This window comes from Onychomys torridus, chromosome 17, assembly GCF_903995425.1.
Source record: "Onychomys torridus chromosome 17, mOncTor1.1, whole genome shotgun sequence".
Taxonomy (NCBI): domain Eukaryota; kingdom Metazoa; phylum Chordata; class Mammalia; order Rodentia; family Cricetidae; genus Onychomys; species Onychomys torridus.
Genome location: NC_050459.1, coordinates 29024956 through 29048834, shown reverse-complemented (window position 1 = coordinate 29048834; position 23879 = coordinate 29024956). Strand labels below are relative to the sequence as shown.

Sequence of the window (23879 nt, the reverse complement as noted above, 5' to 3'; positions counted from 1 at the left end):
TAGTAATCATTTTCTCTGTTCCTAGGCAAGCAGACAGAGCTCATCTATCCCCATGTTCCAGCAGCTTCATGAAACAGCTCACGAGGGGCCCTTTCACTGTGTTTCAGGTGCAGTGTATTACCCCTGGTTACTGTAGGCCCTGTCCTGGGCCCTTACTGAGGCTGCCAGCTGCTTGTTGAATCCCAGTTTCCTCTTCTCTGTATTGAAAATTTGACCTGACGTGTGTCTTGTTGATTCTTCTTGCCATCTTCCTTTTCACTGTTTGGTTCTTCCCATGGCTTCTGAATTTTTAGATGCTAATATGGGCACAGATCTACTTTGTACTCTATTCCTGTACACCCCACAAGTTGTAAGAAACTGTAGTCTAGCACTTCCAACTCACCTTCCCACACTCCTGCAGGGCATTTACCCACCAACCCCATACCTCCCCCGAGTTTTCTTGAGTGAGAGCAGCAGGAAATATTAGATAGAAGGATTTATAGTATGGAGGTAAACAGATAGAAAATAAAGGATAGCCTTGAGAAGGCCCTGTCTCTGCCCCCAGGGTATTTATAGAGATGCCAAGGGGTGGAGCAAAAGACCTCCTCCCCCAGCACAGCCAAGTGCAGACCAGCTCAGACACCTGCACTCAGGCCTGTGGTCCAATCATCCTCTATGTGGACCTGTTGGGTAAAGCCCCGAGGAACCCGAAAATGGGCTCCCACACACTCCCACCACTTTTCTTGCCAAACCAGGTGCTAATGTGGAAGATAGCATTCACATGTCTTTTTCCTATTGTGACCCTCACTTACGCTGGCAAGTTCCGAGTAGACAGCTCAGCCTCAGTTGTATGTCTTACCACTCACAGCAGAAATCCTGACACTCTCTGCCACGGCCTACTTAGAGTCCTGTCCAGTATGTGCTGCTTTGAGGGACTGCAGTGTAGTCTCTAAGTCCATCACGTGTTTGGGGCGTCTCTTACTCAGATGCTGGGCTTCACTCATCTAAGAGGCATGCCACACCACATATCATGTAGAAGAAACCACTACCCTGGGATTCTTCTAAAGATGCTCCATGCTCAGCTAACTCGGCCTCAGTTGCGTGTGTTATCACTCATATTGGTGATATCACCATATGTATGATACCTATATCACCATACACAACTTCCCCTACCACATGGGGCAAAGTAGCCATATCGGGATTGCTCCTGTGCTCCACTTTCAAATGGGTCAGCCTCAGTTGCAAATCTTGGACTGGTCTTAGTCTTTGTTCACCCTCTTTGGGTACTAATGCATTGTGTGACTTCTCCTGGGAAAATATGAACACATAGCCCCTACCTCCACCCCTAAGTATGATAAAAATGGCAGATCACAGAAACAATTCCACTGAAGTTTAGCTTGAAATCCTTCAAGGAGCCTAAAAGCTCTGGAGTCTGTATCACCGGAAAGCCACATCAGCTCACCTACAAAAAGCACCCCACTTGAATTTGGACACAAGTTGCTGGCAGCCCCATGGGACAGCCTCTTCCTCCAGCAGTTTTCTACTGCTTGTGTGTGTATCCTTGGGGCGGGGCATACTGAATTTTGAGCAACTTTCCTGTGAAGTGACCCTCCTCCTGTAGCTTGCGTTTTTCTCTCTGGGTCCCACCAAGCCCCGGCAGTCCCATAGCCCACTTATAAAATAAATATACAGACGCTTATATTATTTAAATTGTTTGGCCATTAGCTCAGGCCTACCATTGACTAGCTCTTACTCCTATACTCAGCCCATTTCTGTTCATCTATATGTTGCCACATGTTCTGTGGCTTTACCTGCTGCCTTTACATGCTGCTCCCTGGACGGCAGGCTGGTGTCTCCTGACTCAGCCTTCCTGTTCCCACAATTCTCTTCTCTCCTTGTTCCGCCTATCCTTCCTGCCTGGCTACTGGCCAATCAGCATTTTATTTATACAGAGCACTATCCACAGCAGCCTCCCTTCTCTCCAGGAGGGAGTGTTTCATTGGGAAGAAATGTCTAGAGAGAATACTTGGAGTCAAATGTTGTTTCTCAAACGTTTTCATCTCAGGACTCTTAATACTCAAAGGTGCAGCAATCCTCCCTAATCCTCAGAGTGGTGAGGTGCCTGAGACTGCATCATACCAAGCTCTAGATGTTTTCCCACACATGTACACTTTTTGTAAGGTTCAATCGATAAATTAGGCATAAGAGATTAGCAGCAGTACTATAGAAATGTAAGAATTGGTAATAAATGATTTGAATGTAGTCTTGATCTTCTCTCAAAATGTCCCTAAGTCAAGAGCCTCCGTCTTGTCTCCTAAAGGAAACACATTTAGCTCCTTTCTCTTGTATCTGAATCGTCAGCTTTTTGGCTAAAATATGAGTGAAGTCAGGAAAGCACTGAAATACCATAAGAGCTAAGATGGGGCAGTGACAGTGGGTAGAGACAGACTGGATACCCTGGGCACAACAGAGCACAAAAGACATTCCACCACACTGCTACCATGGATACTTAAGATTTAAAACTTACACGTTATTTATTTCTGGTCTTTTCCATATAATGCCCCCAGACAGTGACTACAGGCCACCAGTGCAGAAAACAGCTCTATGGAGAAAGGGGATGACTGTATTGACTGCATCTTTGTTAATATAGGTTATGTCTGTTGAGACTTGTGGTATAAATTAAAATGTAGAGATAAAAATAGTAGACTCCATTATTGGAGGGTAAATAACACTTGCAGTTAGATTCTTTCTGAATCAAAGGCTAATAAAAAGAAAAAAAGGGGTTGTTTTGTATTTTGAGTCAGTTTAATGCCCGGATTGATAGAAGACAGCCCAAGTCTTGTCTTTCACCAGACATTGTGTGTATTCTGTAGACTGAATTCATGGAACAGATAATGGAGCGCAGGAGGAAGTGCTATGATGTATTTTTTTTCTTCAAAATACAATTTGGTTAATTAGTTTTCATAAAGAGAATTTGCAGCCTTATCAATGAATTTTTCATATTTCTGGCATATTGAAATCCACTGACCTACTTTACAGAATTGGATCTTATAACTATATGGTTTAGTCTCTTAGAATTATTACTTCAGTATGCCATGCAAATTTTTCAAAGCATTAGTATCTTTATGATAAAAATAACAAGCAGCACATTTGTTAGTAACACCAATCTTAGAAAAGTAATGGTTACTGGGAAACTGCTAAGTTTATAATAGCTTTGTAATGCTATAAAATTCAGATATTTGTCTGAAAGCTTAAATTCTGTCTTTGAGAGCAAATATTGTTGTTTTTATCTAAGTAACAGACTCCCTAGTTCATCCTGAAAAAACGCCTGGCAAATGCAGATGTCCAAGCTTACATATAATTTTCAGGAGAATTACACATTCCTGAAGCTGTGTAACCATAGTTTTCAAACTGGAAGGTTTGTTGAAACACGCATTGCTGAGCCACATCCCAGAGTTTCTCTTCTGGTTAGTCTGTAGTGGAGCCTGATAGTTTCCATTTTTACCTAGTCCCAGCAGATACCTGTACTCTTTGAGAGCAGATTTCTAATCATGGAGTGATTAAACCACTGGTATGCACTAAACTCTGTTCTGTAGCTGAAAGTTTTTCTGTGTCCGTGTAGTTGATGTCTTCTCCAGTCCTGCCTGGCCCACAGTCAGGACAAATCTCTCTCACCCACCAGTCCCACAGCCACTCAGACCCAACCGAGTAAACACACAGACTTACATCACTTACAAACTGTATGGCCGTGGCAGGCTTCTTGTTATCTAGTTCTTCTAACTTAAATTAACTCATTTCTATAAATCTATACTTTGCCACATGGCTCGTGGCTTACCAGTATCTTACATGTTGGTACTCAAGGCAGCGGCTGACAGCATCTCCTGACTCAGCCTTCCTGTTCCCACAATTCTCTTCTCTCCTTGTCCCGCCTATACTTCCTGCCTGGCTACTGGCCAATCAGCATTTTATTTATACAGAGCGATATCCACAGCAGTCCTGCCTGATCCTCAGCCGCTCAGAACATGCAGAGGCTTATATTAATTAAAACTGCTCGGCCATGAGCTCAGGCTTACCACTGACTAGCTCTTACACTTAAACTCAGCCCATTTCTGTTCATCTGTATGTTGCCACATGTTCCATGTTTTTACCCCTGTGCTGTTACATGCTGCTTCCTGGACCGCAGACTGATGTCTCCTGACTCTGGGAGGCAGTGGGCCTATGCTTCTATCAAAGCAGCATATTCTTTTCAAATCCCCCCCTCTCTGTTTCATGCATGAACAAAATAGATGATCTTTGTTGGAGGACACATAAAATTTAGTTAAGACTCCCATGTTTAGAGAGATTAAGAACGTTTAATATTTATACAAGGTTCTATAAGTTAGGACATGTTATATTTGAGGAGAAACGGTCCTGTGTTCTTAGATTGTACTTACAGGAACCCTGGGGACTGGGTCTGTAGGATGAAGTAGGTGCAGATACTGAAAGTTCCCCTAACAGTGCTGTACATAGAACCTCAGATTCTTGCTTATAGCTCTGTGCTGCTAGATTGGCTTTCTTAGGGGAGTCTACTAGTTTATGTTCCTCACATAGCCCTTATACCTCCATAATACTTCCGTAGTTTGTTTTTGAAATGCAATAAGCACAGATATGCACAGAATTTCTCTGTGTACCTTTGCTCTGTAGCCCGGGCTGGCCTCGAACTCACAGAGATCCGCCTGCTCTTGGCTCCTGAGTATTGGGATTAAAGGCGTACACCACCACCTCCCGGCTTCTCAACCAAGTTTCTTTTTCTCTACCAGAAGTCCTGCCTATACCTCCTGCCTAGCTATTGGCTGTTGAGCTTTTTATTACACCAGTCACAACAATATCTCTTCCCACAGTGAACAAAAATCCCACAACAGCATGTCTCCCTGAATTTTTTTGTAGTTTCACTATTTTGTGCTGTAATCACTAGTTTTTGTTGTTGTTTGTTTTTGTTTTTGTTTTTTGCTGTGCACCGAGAGGCAAGGATTTAAAGAGATTATTTTTCTGAATTACTCTAGATTGCTTCAGTTGCTTTGAACCACTTGTTGAATAATTTAATCATTAAGATAAAATGAAGCTTGGATTTTCATGTACATCCACATACCAGATCCCATTATAGATGTCTGTGACCTGCTGTGTGGGTGCTGGGAATTGAACTCAGGACCTCTTGAAGAACAGCCAGTGTTTTAACCACTGAGCCGTCTCTCCAGACTAGGAATTTTTTTAAAAATTGTGTTAGTGGTTTTTTTGTGGTTTTCTTCTGCCTTTTAGATATGATTCGTTCATTGTACTGTGTTTGGTTTTTCTCTTCCCCCAAGAAGAATACCCTTGTCTGTAGAGTTCTATGATGAAACAAAGGAAGGGAGACTGAGAACTACTGCCAAACAGTTGAGAAGCTCTTCTGCCTTCTGCGATTGGCGCACGAGCTGCTGTTTGTATTCTTCTTTACTGTTCGGTTCTGTAGCTGTTGTCTTTCCTTTCTGAAGGACTTAGGAAGGTTTTGCTCTTGAACTAATTGTTCGACTGTGCCATGCTGTTGGTCTGTTCTCACTGGCAGCCTGTGGGCTCTTCGCCTGGAAACTTTGACCTGCCTTTAGCTGTGAGAAGTCTGCCAGTTTTGCAGTACTTCTCTTCCTACTCTCCATTACTCCCGTCTCTTTGGGAATCCTTTCCTTCGGTTCCTGTTTCAGAGCCTTTGGAAGAATTCTTTAGGAGCTGGGGTCCAGGAAGATGGCAGTATGCTTTCTAGGTTGTGGAGAATATCGATAGACATGCTAGGGTAGAGAGCGCCCCAAGCGTGGTTTCTGTTAACGTTCTCCGCGTTTCCTAACCTCCTTTTGTTGTTTGCCAAACGCTGTCACTACTGCAGTGTGATTGCCTAAGGGGAGCGAGACTTGACTTGGCCCTCAGGCCTGCCTGCAGTATTCCCTGCCATTACCCTCTGCTCTAGGCCAGAGTAGACTGGGGATCCTGTCTTCCTAGCTCACAGCGGTGAAGGGGTACGGTGACAGTGGTGAGGAGTGTAGGTTCCTCTGGCCTCTCGCCTGCCCAGGCAGGACACCTGTCTTCTGCTACTGAGCTATGGTTTTTGCATTGGAATCCGACCATCTCTTTTTCTGTCCCTAGACGTATTTCCCTACAGTTTTTTAAAGTTCCGGTCTTCCTTGTTCCTGGAGATTCCTGCACTGGGCTTAGGGAAGGCACTCTTATTTCTCTGTACTTCACTTTTACCTTAAATTCTCGTCTTTTTCTAAATCGGGTTCTATAATAGAAGAATTTTCAGTTGGGGTCCCCTTTGTGACTTTTGATCAAATGATCAGAAGCTGATATATCTACTAATGATTAAAAACTGATGTAGTTAGAATCAAAGTCGGAAAGGAAGCGCTAATGGCTGAGTTAAACGGAAAGTGTTTATTTGTCATGGATGTATATTACAGAGCAATCCGAAGTTGATTTAGCGTATATAGACTAGGGAGACCTCACTTGGTACCTGGAAGACTGGACGGTTTTAGAGTAGACTGCAAGTTCTTTCCCCACTCCCTATTACAGATGGTCGTGATGGCATGCAGATTTCCCTCATAAAGTACAATAACCCCCAAACTGCAAAGAAGTGTTAGAACTCAAAAGAGGATAGGATTGGCAATAAAGGCAGAAAGGGGCTGTTGTGCCCTAAACACCCTCTCATTTTGTAACTGCCTTCCACACATCAGCCAAGATCCATATAGACTGAGGATAAACTTAGCAGAGTTAGAAATCCCTGTGGGCAATGGACCTCTGGGGTTGCTCTCAGATGCAGAGCCACAGTGTTAGTTTGGGAACTCACTGAGTAAGTATGTTGGGTAGAAAGTGTTGAAAAGCTCTACAGTCATGGTATAAAGGCCCCTGTGTTGGTTAGTTGTTGTCAACTTTACACAGATGTATCTGGGAAGAGGAATTCTCAGTTGAGGAATTGTCTCCATCAGATTGGCCTGTGGGCAAGTCTGTGGAGCATTTTTTTTTAATGATTGATGTGGGACGGCCCGGCCCAGTGTGGGCGGAGCCAACCCAGGCAGGTGGTCCTAAGTTGTATAAGAAAACAGGTTGAACAAGCCATGGAAAGAGAGATCACTAGTAAAGAGGGTTCCATAGGTCTCGGCTTCAATTCCTGAGTTTTCTGCCTCTACTTCCCTTCATGTTGGACTGTGACCTGGAAAGCGTAAGTGCTTTTGGTTACAATGTCTTATTGAAGCAGTAGAAAACAAAGCAGGCCAGTCTCCTGACTGGAATTCTGTAAAATAGACCACTGTAATATTTTCTGTTCTAAGGTATCGAGTGGATCCTCTGTCACCACTTGTCTGTCTGTCCTTACTACTTATGTTATTGTTCCTGACAGTTTCAAAATTACCTTATGTTACTTTATCTTTTGGGTGTTCTTGGATCTTACAATACTTACAGAAAAAATTAAAAATGAATTGTAATATGAATGTTCTTATTGTGATTCAATGCTTGTAGCTTTGTTGGTAGTCCACTTAGGAAGAAAATGCCTTTTGAATCTGTTGTTGCTGCCATTTATAAAAACTTCAGTTTACAAGACTCCACACACCTTTGCTTTCCTCTTTTGTTAGTACTGTGCATGCCACAATTAAGGTTGAAGGTTGTTTCTTGCAGGCTTTAATCGTAGGCTCCCTTAAGATGCTAAATGTTAAGTGGAATGACTTTTTCACCTTCGTCTTTGAGCTCCAACCTGGGGAATAAATATCAGTGACCTTACATTTAGTATTGAAACATTTTGAATGGCCTTAATTGTAATATTTAAAGATCAGAATAAGGAATATATTTAAGTGTATTCAGTTAGGCATGTGTTTTGAATTTAGATTTTCCTTACAATGCTAGCACAATGCTTTTCTTGTATTTTAAATGTTCTTTGAACATGTGAAATAATGACATTATTTAGCAACAAGAGTGTGCTGAAATTTACAAATCATATCACTTTGGCAGCTAGTGAGGGACAGGTATTAAATGACCTTTTGTAGCTCTTGGCTTGCTTCTTTCCCACATGGAAGGAATCTCCACAGACTAAGAGTGCTCCTACAGTTCTAAGACCCGGTCATCCTTGCCTCCCAAGGCCGTGCCAGGTCTCCTCCATCTTTAGACTACAGCAGGAGTTTCCTTCGTTTGCTCTAACTTTCGTCTTGTTCTTTAGTTTTTATTGTGTGAATGTATATATTGTGTGTATGTGCTCATGGGTGTGTGTGGAACGCAGAGGCTCATGGGTGTCCTCTAAGATGGGTCGCCCTCCAGCTTCTTTTTTGAGACTGGGCCCCTTGTTTAGCCAGGAGCTTCAGGGTTGCTTCTGTCCGACACACACCACAGTGCCCAGCATTAGTTTACATGGGTATAAGAGATTCAGATTCCTATCCTTCTGCTTGTGTACCGAGTGCTTTACTGACTGATGATTTTCTCAGCTCTTTATTGTTTTTGAGACAGGGTCTCATTATGTAGCCCATCTTGGCCTACAAACTCATTTGTTCAGGCTCTGCCTCGAGAATTTGGGGATTGGAGGTGTATGCCACCATATTTGTTTGACTCTAATTTGTTCATTTTTATATAGTGTATTAGAGTTCTGGAGGAACAGACAGGTAGGCATTATTATTATTATTATTATTATTATTATTATTATTAATTTTATATTGGCTTCCATTGATATAGTAACAGCTGCCTAAACAGTCCTAGTCAGGTGCCAAAAACTTAGCAGATTCTGGAGACTCGCTTCTCCTGTCAGTGAAGGAATGAGCAGCAGCCGGGAGCAGGAAATGGGTCTGTAAGAGGGAAGGCCACGGGGCAGCAGGGCAACCTGCCTTCTCCAGGCCCCTTCCATCTGGGCTGCTACCTGAAGGTGCCGTCACACCACGTGGGGCTGGCTTCCTGCCGCAGTGAAGGCAGGCTTCAGGCGAAAGCAGGCTTCAGGCAATCGGGTCCATCTCTCAGGTGACACTCCCTCCTCAGGTGATTCTCACTTGTGGCAAGTTAACATTTAAACTGAACATCACATTCAGCTATCTGGAAAACCATTTAAGACTCATAGCATGAAGTGATTTTTCTTAGGAATAGTTTCTCAGGTACTTAAAAATGAAACAAATTTCCACCTATGGCTTACAAAGCTATGGCAGATGCTGTTTTCTTCTCCCCAAATTCATCTAGTTCTTCACCAATAGAGAACTTGATTTTCTTGAGATAGCTGTGTACTCAGCTCTAAAAGACTGTTTTCCAGTCATTTTTGGAGGTAGGCGGATGACACATCTTTGGCTAGGAATGATAGGTGTGTGTGTCTGAAGAAGCTTACTCGTCCACAGTAAGCACTCTGTGTCCAAGCCCTTTCTCCCTTTACTTCTCTCTTGTCTGGGAGTCCTGTCTGCAGCTCGGAGGGCAGCACTCTGAGGACTGCAGACTGAGGAAGCAAGGGAACGCCAACGCCGCCACCTAAGTGGAGAGGCTCCCCAGGGTTTCTAACAGCACTGCTAAGTGGCAGATGCGAGCCCAGGGAACTTCTGTCCTACTTTGGCGGTGTCACTTGGAGCTCTCTGTGTTTCTCCCTCACAAAAAGGCCATACCCATCTTCCTGACCTCATCTTCCCATGGCTGCTGTTGACATTAGCTAGCAGACAGATTTGGCCACCTGACAGACCCTTCCTTCCTCAAGGTCAAGCTCCTTGCTGTGGCTCCAAGACTTTGAGTGGCGTGACTTTCCTGACCTCACCGACCATCACTGTCTTTTCCATCCCAGTCAGACAAGACCTGGGCAGTTGCCCACGAGCCCTTCCTGTCCTTGCGGGAGGGGCTGTGGGAGAATAGGGTTGTGTGCTAGTACGGAGAGGAGAGGTAGAGATGGTGAAGTAGACCTCTAACCAGCCCGCAGCTGTGTGCCAGGGGCAGAACCGCAGACTACCACCATGGCTGGTGACAGCAGTTAGCTTGCACTCCAGAACCTCACGGTTCTAATCAACTAAGTTGACTTGCCCCTACCCCACCCCCAGCTTCAGCTTAATTTGAGGGTTTATCTAGGAGAAGTATAATTCTGACTTTGTGATTCATGTCTATGGAATGGTATTTTTATTTCGGGAGAGTTTCTTAGTACTTGCTCTCTTGAAAATGAGTGAATTTCTAGAGATAGCATAGAAGACACATCTTTTCCCCTCGTTTTTCATAGGATTCTCATTTATTTAATGTATGCATGCAGTGGAGAAGATATGACTGTTTTACTACCCTTTAGTTTTATATAAAATGCCAGTTTCTAACTTGACCAAGTATGTACTAGTGTGGAGGTGGTGCCATGGAGCCACAAAGTGGGGTAAGTTACTAACTGCTGATCTGTGCAGTTTCCAGTTTTAATCCATTGTGATAGAGCTTGCAGTTTACCGTGTAGTACGGTTACTTTCCTGTTAGGAATGGCCATTTTCCCTTTTCTCCTGCGTCGTTGTCGTCATCCCTGGCTTCTGTGACGGTTCCTCCAGAGCCTTCCTCGCCTGTCTATGCAGTCTTTACCCCGCTTGAGCCCTAGCCGGCTCTCCTGTCCCCTTTCTTGTGAAAACTGTCTGGTTCTGGATCTTCAGGTGTGTCTAGCTCCGCCTTCCCCGTTTGCTCAGATTCGTAATCCGTCACAAACGGTGTGCCTGCCACCTGTTGTGCGCAGTTTGGCTCCCAATACCAGTAGTGTTCTGAGCACTTCATTAGTCCTTCATTAGTCCTACTGCAGAGGCCCTTAACCCAGATGTCACTGTGTGTTTCTGTTGCAGCCTCTTAGTTCTCTGGTGCTAGATGTTGTGATTGGTACAAAATTTTTTTTAAAGATTTATTTATTATTATGTATACAGAAGAGGGCGCCAGATCTCGTTACAGATGGTTGTGATCCACCACGTGGGTTCTGGGAATTGAACTCAGGACCTCTGGAAGAGCAGTCGGTGCTCTTAACCTCTGAGCCATCTCTCCAGCCCTTAAGTACAAAATTTTTGTCAGCAGCTTTTACGTATAAAGTACGTGGAAGCTCTCTGTATATAGTTTTGTTAGGTGTCTCCAACGCTGGTGGACAGAAGTCGTCTCAGTCCCTTGGTGACTGACACAGTTGCCTGCCATAGCAGGCGATTGGGAAGTGGTTTCTGAGGAACCGCTCACTAGCCAGTTCTATCTTGAAATGAAGGTCAGTTTGAAAAAAGCTTGTGTTTTAGTGTACCCTTTTCACTGTAGGGTACAGACGCAGGATGGAGGTGTGGATGTAGTGTCTAAAACATTTCTGCCTCTCTTCTCCAGGTTTTGGGAGGAAGGATGTCGTAGAACACTTGCTGCAGATGGGTGCTAATGTCCATGCCCGTGATGATGGGGGTCTCATCCCACTTCATAATGCCTGTTCTTTCGGCCATGCTGAGGTTGTGAGCCTGTTACTGTGCCAAGGAGCAGATCCGAATGCCAGAGATAACTGGAACTACACACCTCTGCATGAAGCTGCCATTAAAGGGAAAATCGATGTCTGTATTGGTGAGTAGTACTGCTGCCATCTAAGTCTGCAGTCAGCTTTAACTGAAAGCTGCTCTGGGGTTTTTATTGTGGTGTAACTAGTGCCGCCTCAGCATGGGTACAGATGTATCCATCAAACGGAAGTAGGGAGCTGGAGCCAAAGGTGGTAAGAACAAGACTCAGTGAGGCAACTCAGTGTCAGCTGGTTAATTGTTCTCTTTGCATGTAGTTAACTTCAGTCTCTCATTAGACAGCTGCAGTCAACCTTTTGTCACAGAGATCCCTGAAGTACACTAGTTGGATACTGTAGGTTGATTCAGAGGAAATCGTCAAATACGGTGACAGATGTCTTTAATTTACTAAAATTGAACCCCGATTGGTTTACTGCTACTGAAAAGCCTTGAGTATATGTTTCCAATCCAGTAGTTCAAAGCTAAACTGTACTATCATGTGTGTTGGTTAGTGGCTGTTTTTGGTTTTGCTCTGGTCAACTTGACACAAGCTAGGATCATCTAGAAAGTGGGAACTTCTGTAGAGAAATGCTCTATGAGCTTGGCCCTTGTAGCAAGTCAGTGGGGGCATTTCCTTGATTAACGATGTGTGAGAGACGCAGCCCACTATGGGCAGTGCCATCCCTGGGCAGGTGGTCCTGGGTGGGATGAGGAAATTGGCTTGCTAGCAAGCCATGGAAAGCAAGCCAGTAAGAAGCATTCCTGCATGGTCTGCAGTTCCTTCTGCCCTGATTTCCTTCATGAAGGACTGTAAAATGAAATAAACCCTGTCCTCCCTAGGTTGGGTTTGATGTTTATTACAATAATAAAAAGCAAACTTGGTCTGCGAGAAAACAATTACAGACAATTTAGCTTTCCAGCCATTTTAAGTAACTTCTAATTTATATGAATTTGTAGTCAATTACTGTTTCTCATTATATATTTTTACATGTTTAGATTTTGCTTTATTGCATTAACATTTTTATTTCAAAATCTAAAACAAGACTCTTAGAAACCAAGTGTTTTGCCTCCCCAGGGCATCATCTGTTTCTTCATCCTTCAGATGATTGAGATGTGTTTAGCCCATGGCAGACTTTGTATTCGTTCTGGATGACAAAATAGTGGTTCTGCTATCTCTTTGTGGATGTCAGCATTTTAGTACAACGTCTTCTTTGTGCTAAGGTAGATAGGCCGTTTAACATGTTCTGGTTAAAATTGTCCCTAAATGGTGATTACGACTGTTCCCTCATAGCCCTTTGTTCTGGTCTCCAGTATATTTTCAATTTTCCTAAAATTGTAATTTTTCTGTCAAGTTCTCTGCCACCATCCATAGTCACTTCAGCATTTTTTGGCTTTTTATATATGTATGTATGTATGTATGTATGTATGTATGTATTTACTTATTTATTTTGACTATCCTTTTAGTTAGTGCCTTACCATCTGTTACTTATATTCAGATGATTATCTCTTTTCCTCCTAGGCCTTATACTAACACAGTCATGTCCTATCAACTTATTTTGTACAATTACCTTGACAAGACTGAGTGCCTGAATTTAGCACTGAACATCTCTCTGATCCGGGCGCTCTGACTTGCTCTTTTGTATGTGATAACTGTTGCTGAGCTGGATAATTGTTGTTGCCTAATGGGGACTTTCAGCATCTCTTATCAGTACTGCCCCTGACACCTCGTATCTATTGGACTTTTCTTAGTCACTTGTCACAAAATGGCATGCTCTCTTCAGTGTCTAAAATCACCCTTTCTAGCCTCCACTGCACTGTTTTTCTAGTTTTACCTCTCTGAAATTTTCATTGTCAGTACATTATATTTTTGAAGTTAATATCCTTTCTCCCTCTTAATCTTTGTACCAAAAAAAAATAGAGAATGAAATGCCTTCTTTAGTGTTGGTTCTTATGAAAAAAAAATCTAGATGGAGGGCTTATAAGACCTTAAAGAATGGGTCCCTGCAGCTACCAGTCCATGCAGTCCTTAACAGACTTTGTACACATTGCCTGCCCTCGGTTTAATTTCTTGGGAAGTATAAAAGTTGAAAGGAGAGGAACACTTTTGAAACTGTTATCAAAATATAACCAAGGGGTAGCTACTGTTAAAGTATGTACTGTAGCTGTGGGAATCAGGATGGACTAGCTGGCATGGTGGTGCACACCTTTAATCCCAGCACTTGAGACAGGTGGATCGCTTAAGTTTGAAGCCAGCCTGCTCTACAGAGTGAGACCTGGCCTCAAAACAAACACACACACACAACTTAAAAAAAGATTGACTGTATAGAAGAGTCTATATTTAACTCTTGGGAGCTTCTTAGTTTGTCCTTTGAAAACCTCTGATAGAATATGTTACACTTCATGAATTTAAGCATAGTTAAGACATTCTGAAATATTCTTGTGTGGCGCAGCTGGACAGAATAATTGGAAACCTTGTTCAAATCTGGTAGTTTTGAGGCTAGTGTATAAAGTTGACTTTAACAGTGTTTTTACCTAGTTGATAGAATGCTACCCTTATGATTTAGAACTAATATGTCTCTGTATTCAAGTAGAAGAGCAAACATTTGATAGTCATAAGGGTAGAACAGTCATACTGCTGCTACCACCTTGGAAAGCATCAGGGCAGATGCTAAGAGCACAGGCTCTGCTTTGATCTCCTCAACTCCCTAGTTTTCCACCGTGCGACCAGTGGCTACTTAACACCATGTTTCATGATGTTCAGAAGGAATAGTCCACGTTGTTCATGACCAAATTACCAGTACTAAAGGTGGCTCTTGGAAGGATAGCAAGTGTAGTACACAGTCAGTAATAATAATAATAATGCCTTTTATTAATTATTAGTACTACCATTGTTAAGATCCAAACTTTAACTTCTATGTGAGGTACTTTGGTTTTCTCTCTTTTACTGATATTTAAAGAAGTCTTGTGAACAGTCTTTAATCTGTTTCTTTCATTGCTGTTTTGTAGCTATCATAAAAGAAGAAAATACAGAGTATTTTTGTAAAATTCAGCTTTAAGTGCTTGTAAAATTAAATGAACTGCTTAAGGTAGAGGTAATGGGGTTCACTAGAATGTTTATGACATTCTTCTACTGCATATAACAACTCAAATGTACTTTAGAAACCAGCGTATTTTCTCTCTTTAAAGCTTGTTTATTTCTTCATATCCTTAGAATGTAGTCTCCAGAAAATTAAATAAGTGTCTATTGAGCATGTGCTATGTGAATACAGAAACTGGTGGGGTCAGATTTGCTTCTTTCCATTCTTGGCTAGGGTGACATCTGTCAGCCAGGTGCCCTGTTCTGTAATAGAGGAATCCTGACCGCAGAGTTGTGAAGGACGATATTAAAGAATTGTTTGTAGCGATAGATTTGTGTTTCAGGTCTAATAGAGGCCTGGTCATGGTGTGCCTACTAAAGAACAGTTAATTTCCTCCTATTGTGTGGAGTATTGTTTTCTGAGGTTGATCCTATAACTTCCTGTCCTTTCAATTTGAGGTAAACTTTGATATTTATCACCTTTTTTAAAAAATGTTTTTTATATATGTGCCATCTAACCCTATCCTCTGATAGGGTTTAAATTCTCAAGATCCCTCTCTAAAGACTTGAGTGATCTGGGGTGGGATAGCTTGCTGGTTCCATGGCAAATGGTGCAATTTAAGTGCTTAGTTTCTGCATTTTTGTGCATGTGCGAGCGTGTGTGTGTGTGTGTGTGTGTGTGTGTGTGTGTGTGTGTGTGTGTGTCTGTGCGAGTGTGTGTGTGTGTGTGTGTGTCTGTGCGAGTGTGTGTGTGTCTGTGTGTGTGTGTGTGTGTGTGTGTCTGTGTGTGTGTGTGTCTGTGTGTGTGTGTGTGTGTGTCTGTGTGTGTGTGTGTGTGTGTGTCTGTGTGAGTGTGTGTGTCTGTCTGTCTGTCTCTCTGTGTCTGTGTCTCTATGTGTATTTGCACACACGTGTGTGCTCATCATGTGTCATGGTGTGTGTGAAGACCCAACAGCCACTTGGTAGTGTTTGTTCTCTCAGCATTTACGTGGATTCTGAGGATCAAACCCAGGTCACAAGGCTTACATAGCAAGTGCCTTTACCTACTGGGCCATCTTGCCAGCCTGACATCAAAGAATTCTAAGGATGTAGGGCTGCATGTTTTTCTAACACATACAGGATTCTTACTGTTTAGATACTTCAACATCTAGACCAGAAGCTTTGTAAGGTAAATGAAAAATTATCGAAGACTATTGGGGTCCAGCCCCTCAATAGCCTTCTCCCAGGGTTCCAGAAGAGATGCTACCAGTGGCGGGTTAATTAATCTGAGGGATACTCGAATAAATTCATGTCCATGAAACTCTTAGTCCACACACTTTATTCTTCTAAGTCACTTCTCTCTACGCAGCTACTATTCTGCTCTCTTGGTTAGCTCCTTTCTTGCCTGATTCTCTACATCTTTCTGCTGTCCCCTCTAAGTGTTAGCTTCATTCCTTCCTCTAGTTCTTTCTCATCTCGGCTCCTCTCCCTTCTCCTTTCTCATCTTGTTCTTCCCCATCTGGCTCTTCCTCGTCTTCCATCTTATCCCTCTAGTGTTCTCTTCTAATCCTCCAGTCTAGTCCTCAATCTAGTCGACCTCAAGTCTCTGAGGTTTCTAGTTACATACCCCTGCAATAGAGATGCTCTGGCTAAGGCAAGGCCACTAGGCTTGAATTCCCTCAAGGTTGAAAGGAGGGGCAATAAGAGCCACACAAAGGAGCAGTAATTATCAGCCATCATCTGCAACCCAACAGGGAAGTGACTAACGAGGACATGAATCAACTAGGGGCTAAATCTGGTTAATATCTAAGCAAAGGGGGTTTATTGCTCAAACTATGTTCTTAGAAGTGGTTAGTTGAAGTGTTAAGAACCTATAAGTCACTAAATTGTGGGTGAAAATAAAACTGACTTCTGTTTTCCTTTGGCCTCTTACCTGTCCAAGCTATCCTTGCTGCCTCCATTTTCTGGCAGGGCGGGGGAAGTATGCTTGGTCACTAGGCAACCTGTGTCATAGCCAGATGCATCTGGTCATTGTTAAAGGAGATCTAGAACTAGAGATAAGATTTGGAAAAGGAGAAAGTTAAGCTTAATTAGCACATCCGCCTGGCCTGGGCAATTGTCAGTATAAATCTTTACCTTCTCTGACAGATGGTCTATTCTTAGAAAGTCTGGGGAGTTTCTCAGATAAGATACTTTCATCTGGAGAAGGTCCTGGCCGGCTGTTGCTAATGACAATAATTACAAAAAGGCCTGAAATTAGGGGTCTGTTGTAGCACAGTTGGGAGAAAGTTGCCCAAATATTCCAATAGTAATGGGGAAATTGTGCCCCATGAATGATCAACACAATGTTTTAGAAATGGAGAAGCTACAGTAGCATACAAGAAATTCATTGCAGGAAAATGGCTTAGTATTCAGGAATCAATATCACCAAGACTCCTTGAACCTTTAACTCCAGAAGGCCCTTAGCTTCTTCCAGGTATTAACATTTGCCATAGTCAGCTGAATTCCTACTTCATAGTTTGGTGGTTCCCAGCAAAACAACAAGAACAAAAACAACAACAACAACAAAACCTAGCTGTGTCAACCATAGTGGAAGATCTAGAGAATAATCTGTGTGTGTGTGTGTGTGTGTGTGTGTGTGTGTGTGTGTGTCTGTCTGACTGTCTGTCTGTCTCCAGGATAGCTTAAAAATACCAGATATACACTGAGATTAAACACATGTACATCTACACCTCTCCTTCTAGGAAAATTAAATGTAGGAGACCTTTAGAGCCTAAGACCCTAATTTGTTTCAAAGTAAATCATTCAAGGACTAGGGAGATGGCTTGCTGTGCAAGCAATTAGGACTTGGATTCAGATCTCCAGCACCCATATAAGCTGGGCATGGTAGCATGCCTCTCCAATCCCAGTGCTGGGGGCAGTAGGGGGACAGGAGGATCACGAATGCCTGCTGGCCAGACAGCCAAGAAGAAACAACACATTTCAGGTTTAGTGAGAATGCCAGAAAATATGATGGAGAAGCAATTGAGCATCCTGATGTCAACCTCTGTCTTCTACATGCTCTTGCACACATATATTAGACACATATACTCATACACAATCTTAATAGATGAATTAAAGAACATGCTAGTAGTCTTGATGATCTGTGGGAAATATCCAAATGTAGAGCAGAATGTGAACATGTTAGTTAACGTATGGAAATCCTGAAGAATATGATAAATCTAGAAAAGTCAATATTTTTAAAAACTTACATGTGATAGGAGTTTCAGAAGGAAGAGATGTAAGAACTGATTTAAAAAAAAGTAACTCAGAGAAAAAGATAGCCAGTATTTACAACTTCAGAGCCCGAACACCATTGGCAGAAATGGATTAACTTGTAATTCTCTTTGATAAAAAGCAGTTCCTTAGCTATTGATGAGTAAGAAAGGCTAAGTAGTGTGTGTGGCAGGATGCTTGGGTTTTTTCAGACAGGGTCTCACTATGTACTTTTGGCTGTCCTGGAACTCATGGAGACTAGGTTGGCCTCAAACTTCAATCCCCAGTACTAGGATGTTTGGAACAAAGCTCTAATTATTTGCTTGTTTGCTTTGTTCATTCAACAGTTGTTGGTTTTCTTTGTTCCGTGTCTGGCAGAGACTCTTTTCTCGAGAGTCCCAAATTAAAGCAACAACAGTTAAGCGTTTTTCCAGGCTCAATGGCATTTTGTCATAGTGGTTGAAGTCAAAGAGACCTGGGTCTTTTTGTGAGTTAGCTGTTTCATGATTGAATTAGGCGTAAGAACATCATCATACAATTGTGAGGATAAAATGAAATAACACAAATCCTTAGTATGATATGCTTGTATTTGTAGTGTGATATCTAAATAGGATATGTGCCATAGTTTATAGCTCCCCTTACTATTTGAAAATTACACAGTCTGATGTAATTTTCTTATTGCATTATATGATTTGATCCAGATGTATTTATATTTACTCAAAATGCAAGAGGAAATAAGATCTGGTGATAGTTTCATAATAGTCTTTTTGAGATAGGGTCTCTTTATGTATTTATTTCTGTCTGTCCTGGAACTCACTATGTAGACCATACTGTCCTTGAACTCTGAAAGAGCCTCCTGCCCCTGCCTCCCAAGTGCTGGGATTAAAGGTGTGCGCCACCACATACAAGCCTCATGAAAGCCCCTAAACATGAAGTCTAGGAAGAGATTAGGCAAACTATTTAAAGATAATATCACATAGTAGCATAAAATTAAGTTGGTTATTTAAATGAACTAGCAAAAACAATTAACTGTAATTCTCATCTTTCTATCCCAAATCAGATCTCAGTTGATTCTTCAACATGTAATAGAATTTTTGGTGTTTTCCCATTAAAGCTTCAGTATTTGTTTTCTCTTTTCTGCCCCTTTCTTTGCTGTATAGAAAGTAAGTGGCATTCCTTAGCTTTGATCATTCCACCCGCTAAGCTCAGATGTAGTCAGCCAAATACACTGTCAGCTACGTAGGACCCTTTATTCAAAAAAAAAAGCTGAAACAGTGTTACGGTTTAGTCTTGTTTGTATGCAGTTCGTCTTCTTACACGTGTGTATCCTACATATTCGGAAATTAGGCAGCATCAACTCAACTGCCAGGCTGGTTAAATTGTCAATTGGTAAAATACGGGATCATCAGGAATAGCAAAGATTTCACTTACGGCGTAGTTGAGGACTGGTCGTGATCTGCTGCTGGACAGAACCATGAAATAGGAGTTAGTGGACCTGAAGATTACTCTTGTATCATCCATTAGGAAGCATTTTTGTTTGGGATGGATTACTTTCTGTGACATAGTTGCTTTGTCAAATGAAAATAGTGAGACTGTTGTATTTCTTTTTACTTTGCTAGTGTTTGTAGAAATAGTATTGGCTGTTGGAGTGTTATGTAAGGTGTTATAGCTGTATTTCTAGATGTTTCTGACTATAAGAAGTGATATGCTATACATGGTAGGCTTTCTGTATCTAGAGATTCCTTATTCATAGATTTATTCAACTGCAGATTGGACATTTTGGAGGCCATTTTCTTTATGGAAAATGTAGATTTTTTTTATCTTCTAAACCATAACAATTTGCTTGCTTAGTGTTTGCATCATATTAGGGACAAGTAATCTATAGATGACTAAATAATATATAGGATGTAGATTATTTGCAAAAACACCACCAATGAATTTTGATTTTTTTTTTAAATTAGGAAGTCTTGAAACAAATCCTCTTCAGATACTATTGGAACTACAGACAGAAGGATGGCCCAAAAATGTCCATATTTTAGTTTCTGGAACCAGGACTATATGTTACTTTACGTGGCAGATAAGAATTAAAGTTATAGATGGTTGTTACCCAAAATATTTTTAGTTGCATTTAGGGCCCAATTAGGTATCATATCTAAAAAGACATTAACAAGTCCAGGGTCATGATTTAACCCTGTTTTTGTCTTGTTTTGGCCTTGGAATTTTGAGAGGGAGTCTGGGTATATAATTCAGGCTGTCATGGTACTCATCATGTAGTGCAAGCTGGCCTGAAGCTATGGATGTCCTCTTGCCTCAGATTCTCTAGCACTAGGATTATGGGCGTGTGTCACAAACCTGATTTTACCCTATGCTTAATCCTTCATTTAGGTATTTGAATAACTAAAATTCTCATTTAAAGAATATGTATCCTAAGTCTAGTGGTATGATACCTTATAGGAATATCAGTGAAAAACATAATTTGGGAATGAGAATGGAAGTTTCTTTGTTCTTGGTGGGGTCTTTTTTAAGACTATATTTTAATCATAAAAAATAATTTCTTTCAAATCTTCATCTTTTCTTCCAAACTGAAACCAGGTTTTAAACAAGATTTGTATTTTTTTTTTTTTTGTAGTTAGTGTACAAAATAATGGGTTTCATTATGGCAATTTTGTATGTGTGTATTATTGTACTTTACTCATATTTCCCCTGATTACCCTCCATTGTCCTCCTCTCCCTTTGTGCTGGTCACCTTCCTCTGCCAAATAGTTCCATTTCTTCTTTCATGTCATATAGATATGTGGATATAAATCTACTTAGATATCTTACTTATTCTGTCTATGAAAGACATTTACCATGTTGGACATTCCCTCTCACTACTCTCTCGTGTAGACTGTCTTCTACTTTCATCTTACATATATGTGTGTATTCATAAAATATATTTTAGCCGGCAAGTGGTGGCGCACACCTTTAATCGTAGTACTCAGGAGGCAGAGGCAGGAGGACCTCTGAGTTCCAGGCCAGCCTGGTCTCTTCAGAGTGAGTTCTAGGACAGCCAAGGATACACAGAGATACCCTGTCTTAAAAAACCAAAATAAAATAAAATATATTTAATTTTGGATTCTGCATCTGAGAGGTCAGATACTTTTTCTCTTTTTCTCTGAGTCTGGGGCTTATTTTGCTTAGCGTGATGATGTCCAGTTCCATCCATTTTTCTGCAAATGACATCATTTTATTCTTTATGATTGACTAAGACTCCATTGTGCATATGTGCCACAATTAGCCATTCAGCTGTTGACTGGCATGGAGATTGACTGTTGTTAATCATGCTGCAATAATGTGACTGGCCAAGTTTCTATGTAACTCTGCCCTGCAGTAGTTTTCTTCTCTGAGTTTCTTGTAACTCTGTTTACACATATGTTCCCTAGAAAGATGTATTTGCTTTCCCTGTATAAACGATTGTGGTATAAATTGTCTGATGATTTCCACTGTTACCTTTACTTTGGTGAAGATCATACTCTGTAACTTGGAGTGACATGAGGATGGGAGAGGAGGGTAGACACAGTGTTGGGCTCCTTTGGGATTATATTATTAAAACAGCAGTACTCTCTTCTTCTGGTTTAAATGTCATATTTCAAAGAATAATAAAATTCTCTGGGTTTCATCCCCAGAAGTATAGGGTCCAGGGAACCGCTAAAGGAAGACCACAGACTCAAATATGTGTAAGAGCAAAGAGCCTTTATTAATATTCCAGCATATATGGGGTCGTTCACCTGTACAAAACGGTGATGACCCCGAGAGGGGCTCCTTTTAAGCACAGCTACGGGAATTTCAGGGACAGGTAGGTCGTCTCCAGTATGATTGGGTAAACAAGCAGTGGTTCTATTAGTATACTTTTAACTGGCTGAGGTTTAGTCTTATCATTTTTGGACATACACAAGTTTGGGCAAGTTCGGACATGACCCAGAAGGGGTTGATGGATTTGTCCTTGAGATATTATTGTGAGGCTGGTTCAGACCTTGTCCCTGAATGTAAGGGCATTGTGGATAAATGACCCTTTGTGGGAGAGACACCTGTTTTGTCCTTCTCAGAGAACTGAAACCTAACCTCACTTGTGGGAGTGGGAGAGTTTAATCCCCTCAAAAGTAGTTTTAGAAGCAGCAGATGTTCATCAAAGAAGAGATAGAAAGTTTATTCATGACTGTCACACCACCTCTTCTGTCTGTCTAGATGGATATGTTCTCCTTATTAGTTAGTTTACCAATGATTGTAGTCATCCTGCAGGTGCTTGCTGGAGGGTATCTGGGTCTTGGATGCCATAGGGACAGTGAGGCTGTAGAAATAGATAATTGTACAATTCTCTCAGGACATGGTTGGGCATAGTTACTGATATAGATATAATAGGATGAAAGGGTAGATTAATGAACTTACTTTTAAAGAACAACTTGTTTAAAATGTTTTACATTGGTATAGGTTTTAGTCTATTGATACAAACTTAAAGTTAATTTGTTATACTGTGTGTATATTTCTACTCTTGTCTAAGGTATTATATTTGTATAACTCATTTAAAATTGTAATGGATAATTAAAAATAGATTAATAATTAATCATCTATGATAATCATACTTGTAGCCATGTTAGTTAAGTCTTCTAGGTATACACAGAGATATTTCAGATAGATAAGTAATCTTCAAATACTTCAAAGACCTACAGAATATGGCATTTAAAATATTTTTAAATTTAGACTTTCTGGGCAGTGAGACATGTCTGCTCCTGGCAGCACCAATTTACTTCAGAAAGGAGGATGGGCCAGCCGGGGAGGAGGCTGAGGGAGGGAGCCAGGCCTTTGGAATTTGCCCCACGTGAGCGCCAGATATTGGTGAAATTATTAAGGCCACTCCACATAGTTAAAAGGGAGATTTATTTTGTGGGGTAACTTACAAATGAAGGGATAGGTTGTAGGGTCTGGCAAAGGTATCACACAGTCCAGCGGTGTTCTCTGGAGTACTCTGCTCAGTCTGCCTCCTGTGTCCAGCGTCCCAGCACCAAGAGAGACCTCCTCTCAATCCTGAGTCTTCCGCTTCCTCCTCGGCCCCGCCTTGTGAGCATGACCATTACCGAAGCCTCAGTGGGGGTTGGAACTTCCAGGCCAATGCTGGGATGGCTATCCATTACAAGTTACCATGATCATAATCATTTTATATAAAATGGTTGTTCCATGGATTCTACATTTTTTTTTTTTTCTGGAGCTGAGGACCGAACCCAGGGCCTTGCGCTTGTTAGGCAAGTACTCTACCACTGAGCTAAATCCCCAACCCTCTACATTGTTTTATTTCAATGTATAATTTATGTTATAAATTAGGGTATGGTTTAATACAGTGTAACTTTAAAGCTTTCGATTTTGTAGACAGTATTGTTTTGATAAGTCATTTCTGATTTGTCACTCTTTCATAACTAATGTTCTACAGCTTAGCTTTAAAAACTGTGGGTGGCCAGCATAGCCAAAGGAATCCTGTACAATAAAACAACCTTTGGAGGCATCACAATCCCCGACCTCAAGCTCTACTATAGAGCTACAGTAATAAAAACAGCTTGGTACTGGCATAAAAAACGACATGTGGACCAATGGAATCGAATTGAAGACCCTGACATTAATCCACACACCTATGAACATGCAATTTTTGACAAAGAAGCCAAAACTGTACAATGGAAAAAAGAAAGCATCTTCAATAAATGGTGCTGGCATAACTGGATGTCAATGTGTAGGAGGCTGCAAATAGATCCATATCTGTCACCATGCACAAAACTTAAGTCCAAGTGGATCAAAGACCTCAACATAAATCCAGTTACTCTGAACCTGATAGAAGAGAAAGTAGGAAGTAGTCTTGAACGCATTGGCATAGGAGATCACTTCCTAAATATAATACCAGTAGCACAGACACTAATAGAAACAATCAATCAATGGGACCTGTTGAAACTGAGAAGCTTTTGTAGAGCAAAGGACATGGTCATCAAGACAGAGCAACAGCCTACAGAATGGGAAAAGGTCTTCGCCAACTCCACATCTGACAGAGGGCTGATATCCAGAATATATAAAGAACTCAAGAAATTAGACATCAAAATGCCCAACAGTCC

At 41.5% G+C, this 23879-nt stretch overlaps 1 protein-coding gene across 1 annotated transcript in view; it reads left to right on the top strand.

The window, feature by feature from the left end:
- The window catches only part of Tnks (tankyrase), a 149997-nt gene that overhangs the window by 10580 nt on the left and 115538 nt on the right, over window positions 1–23879 (top strand). The window contains exon 2 of the mRNA XM_036209298.1: window positions 11287–11511. Within this exon, the coding sequence (XP_036065191.1) occupies window positions 11287–11511 (225 nt within the window). The remainder of the gene's footprint in view (window positions 1–11286; window positions 11512–23879) is intronic.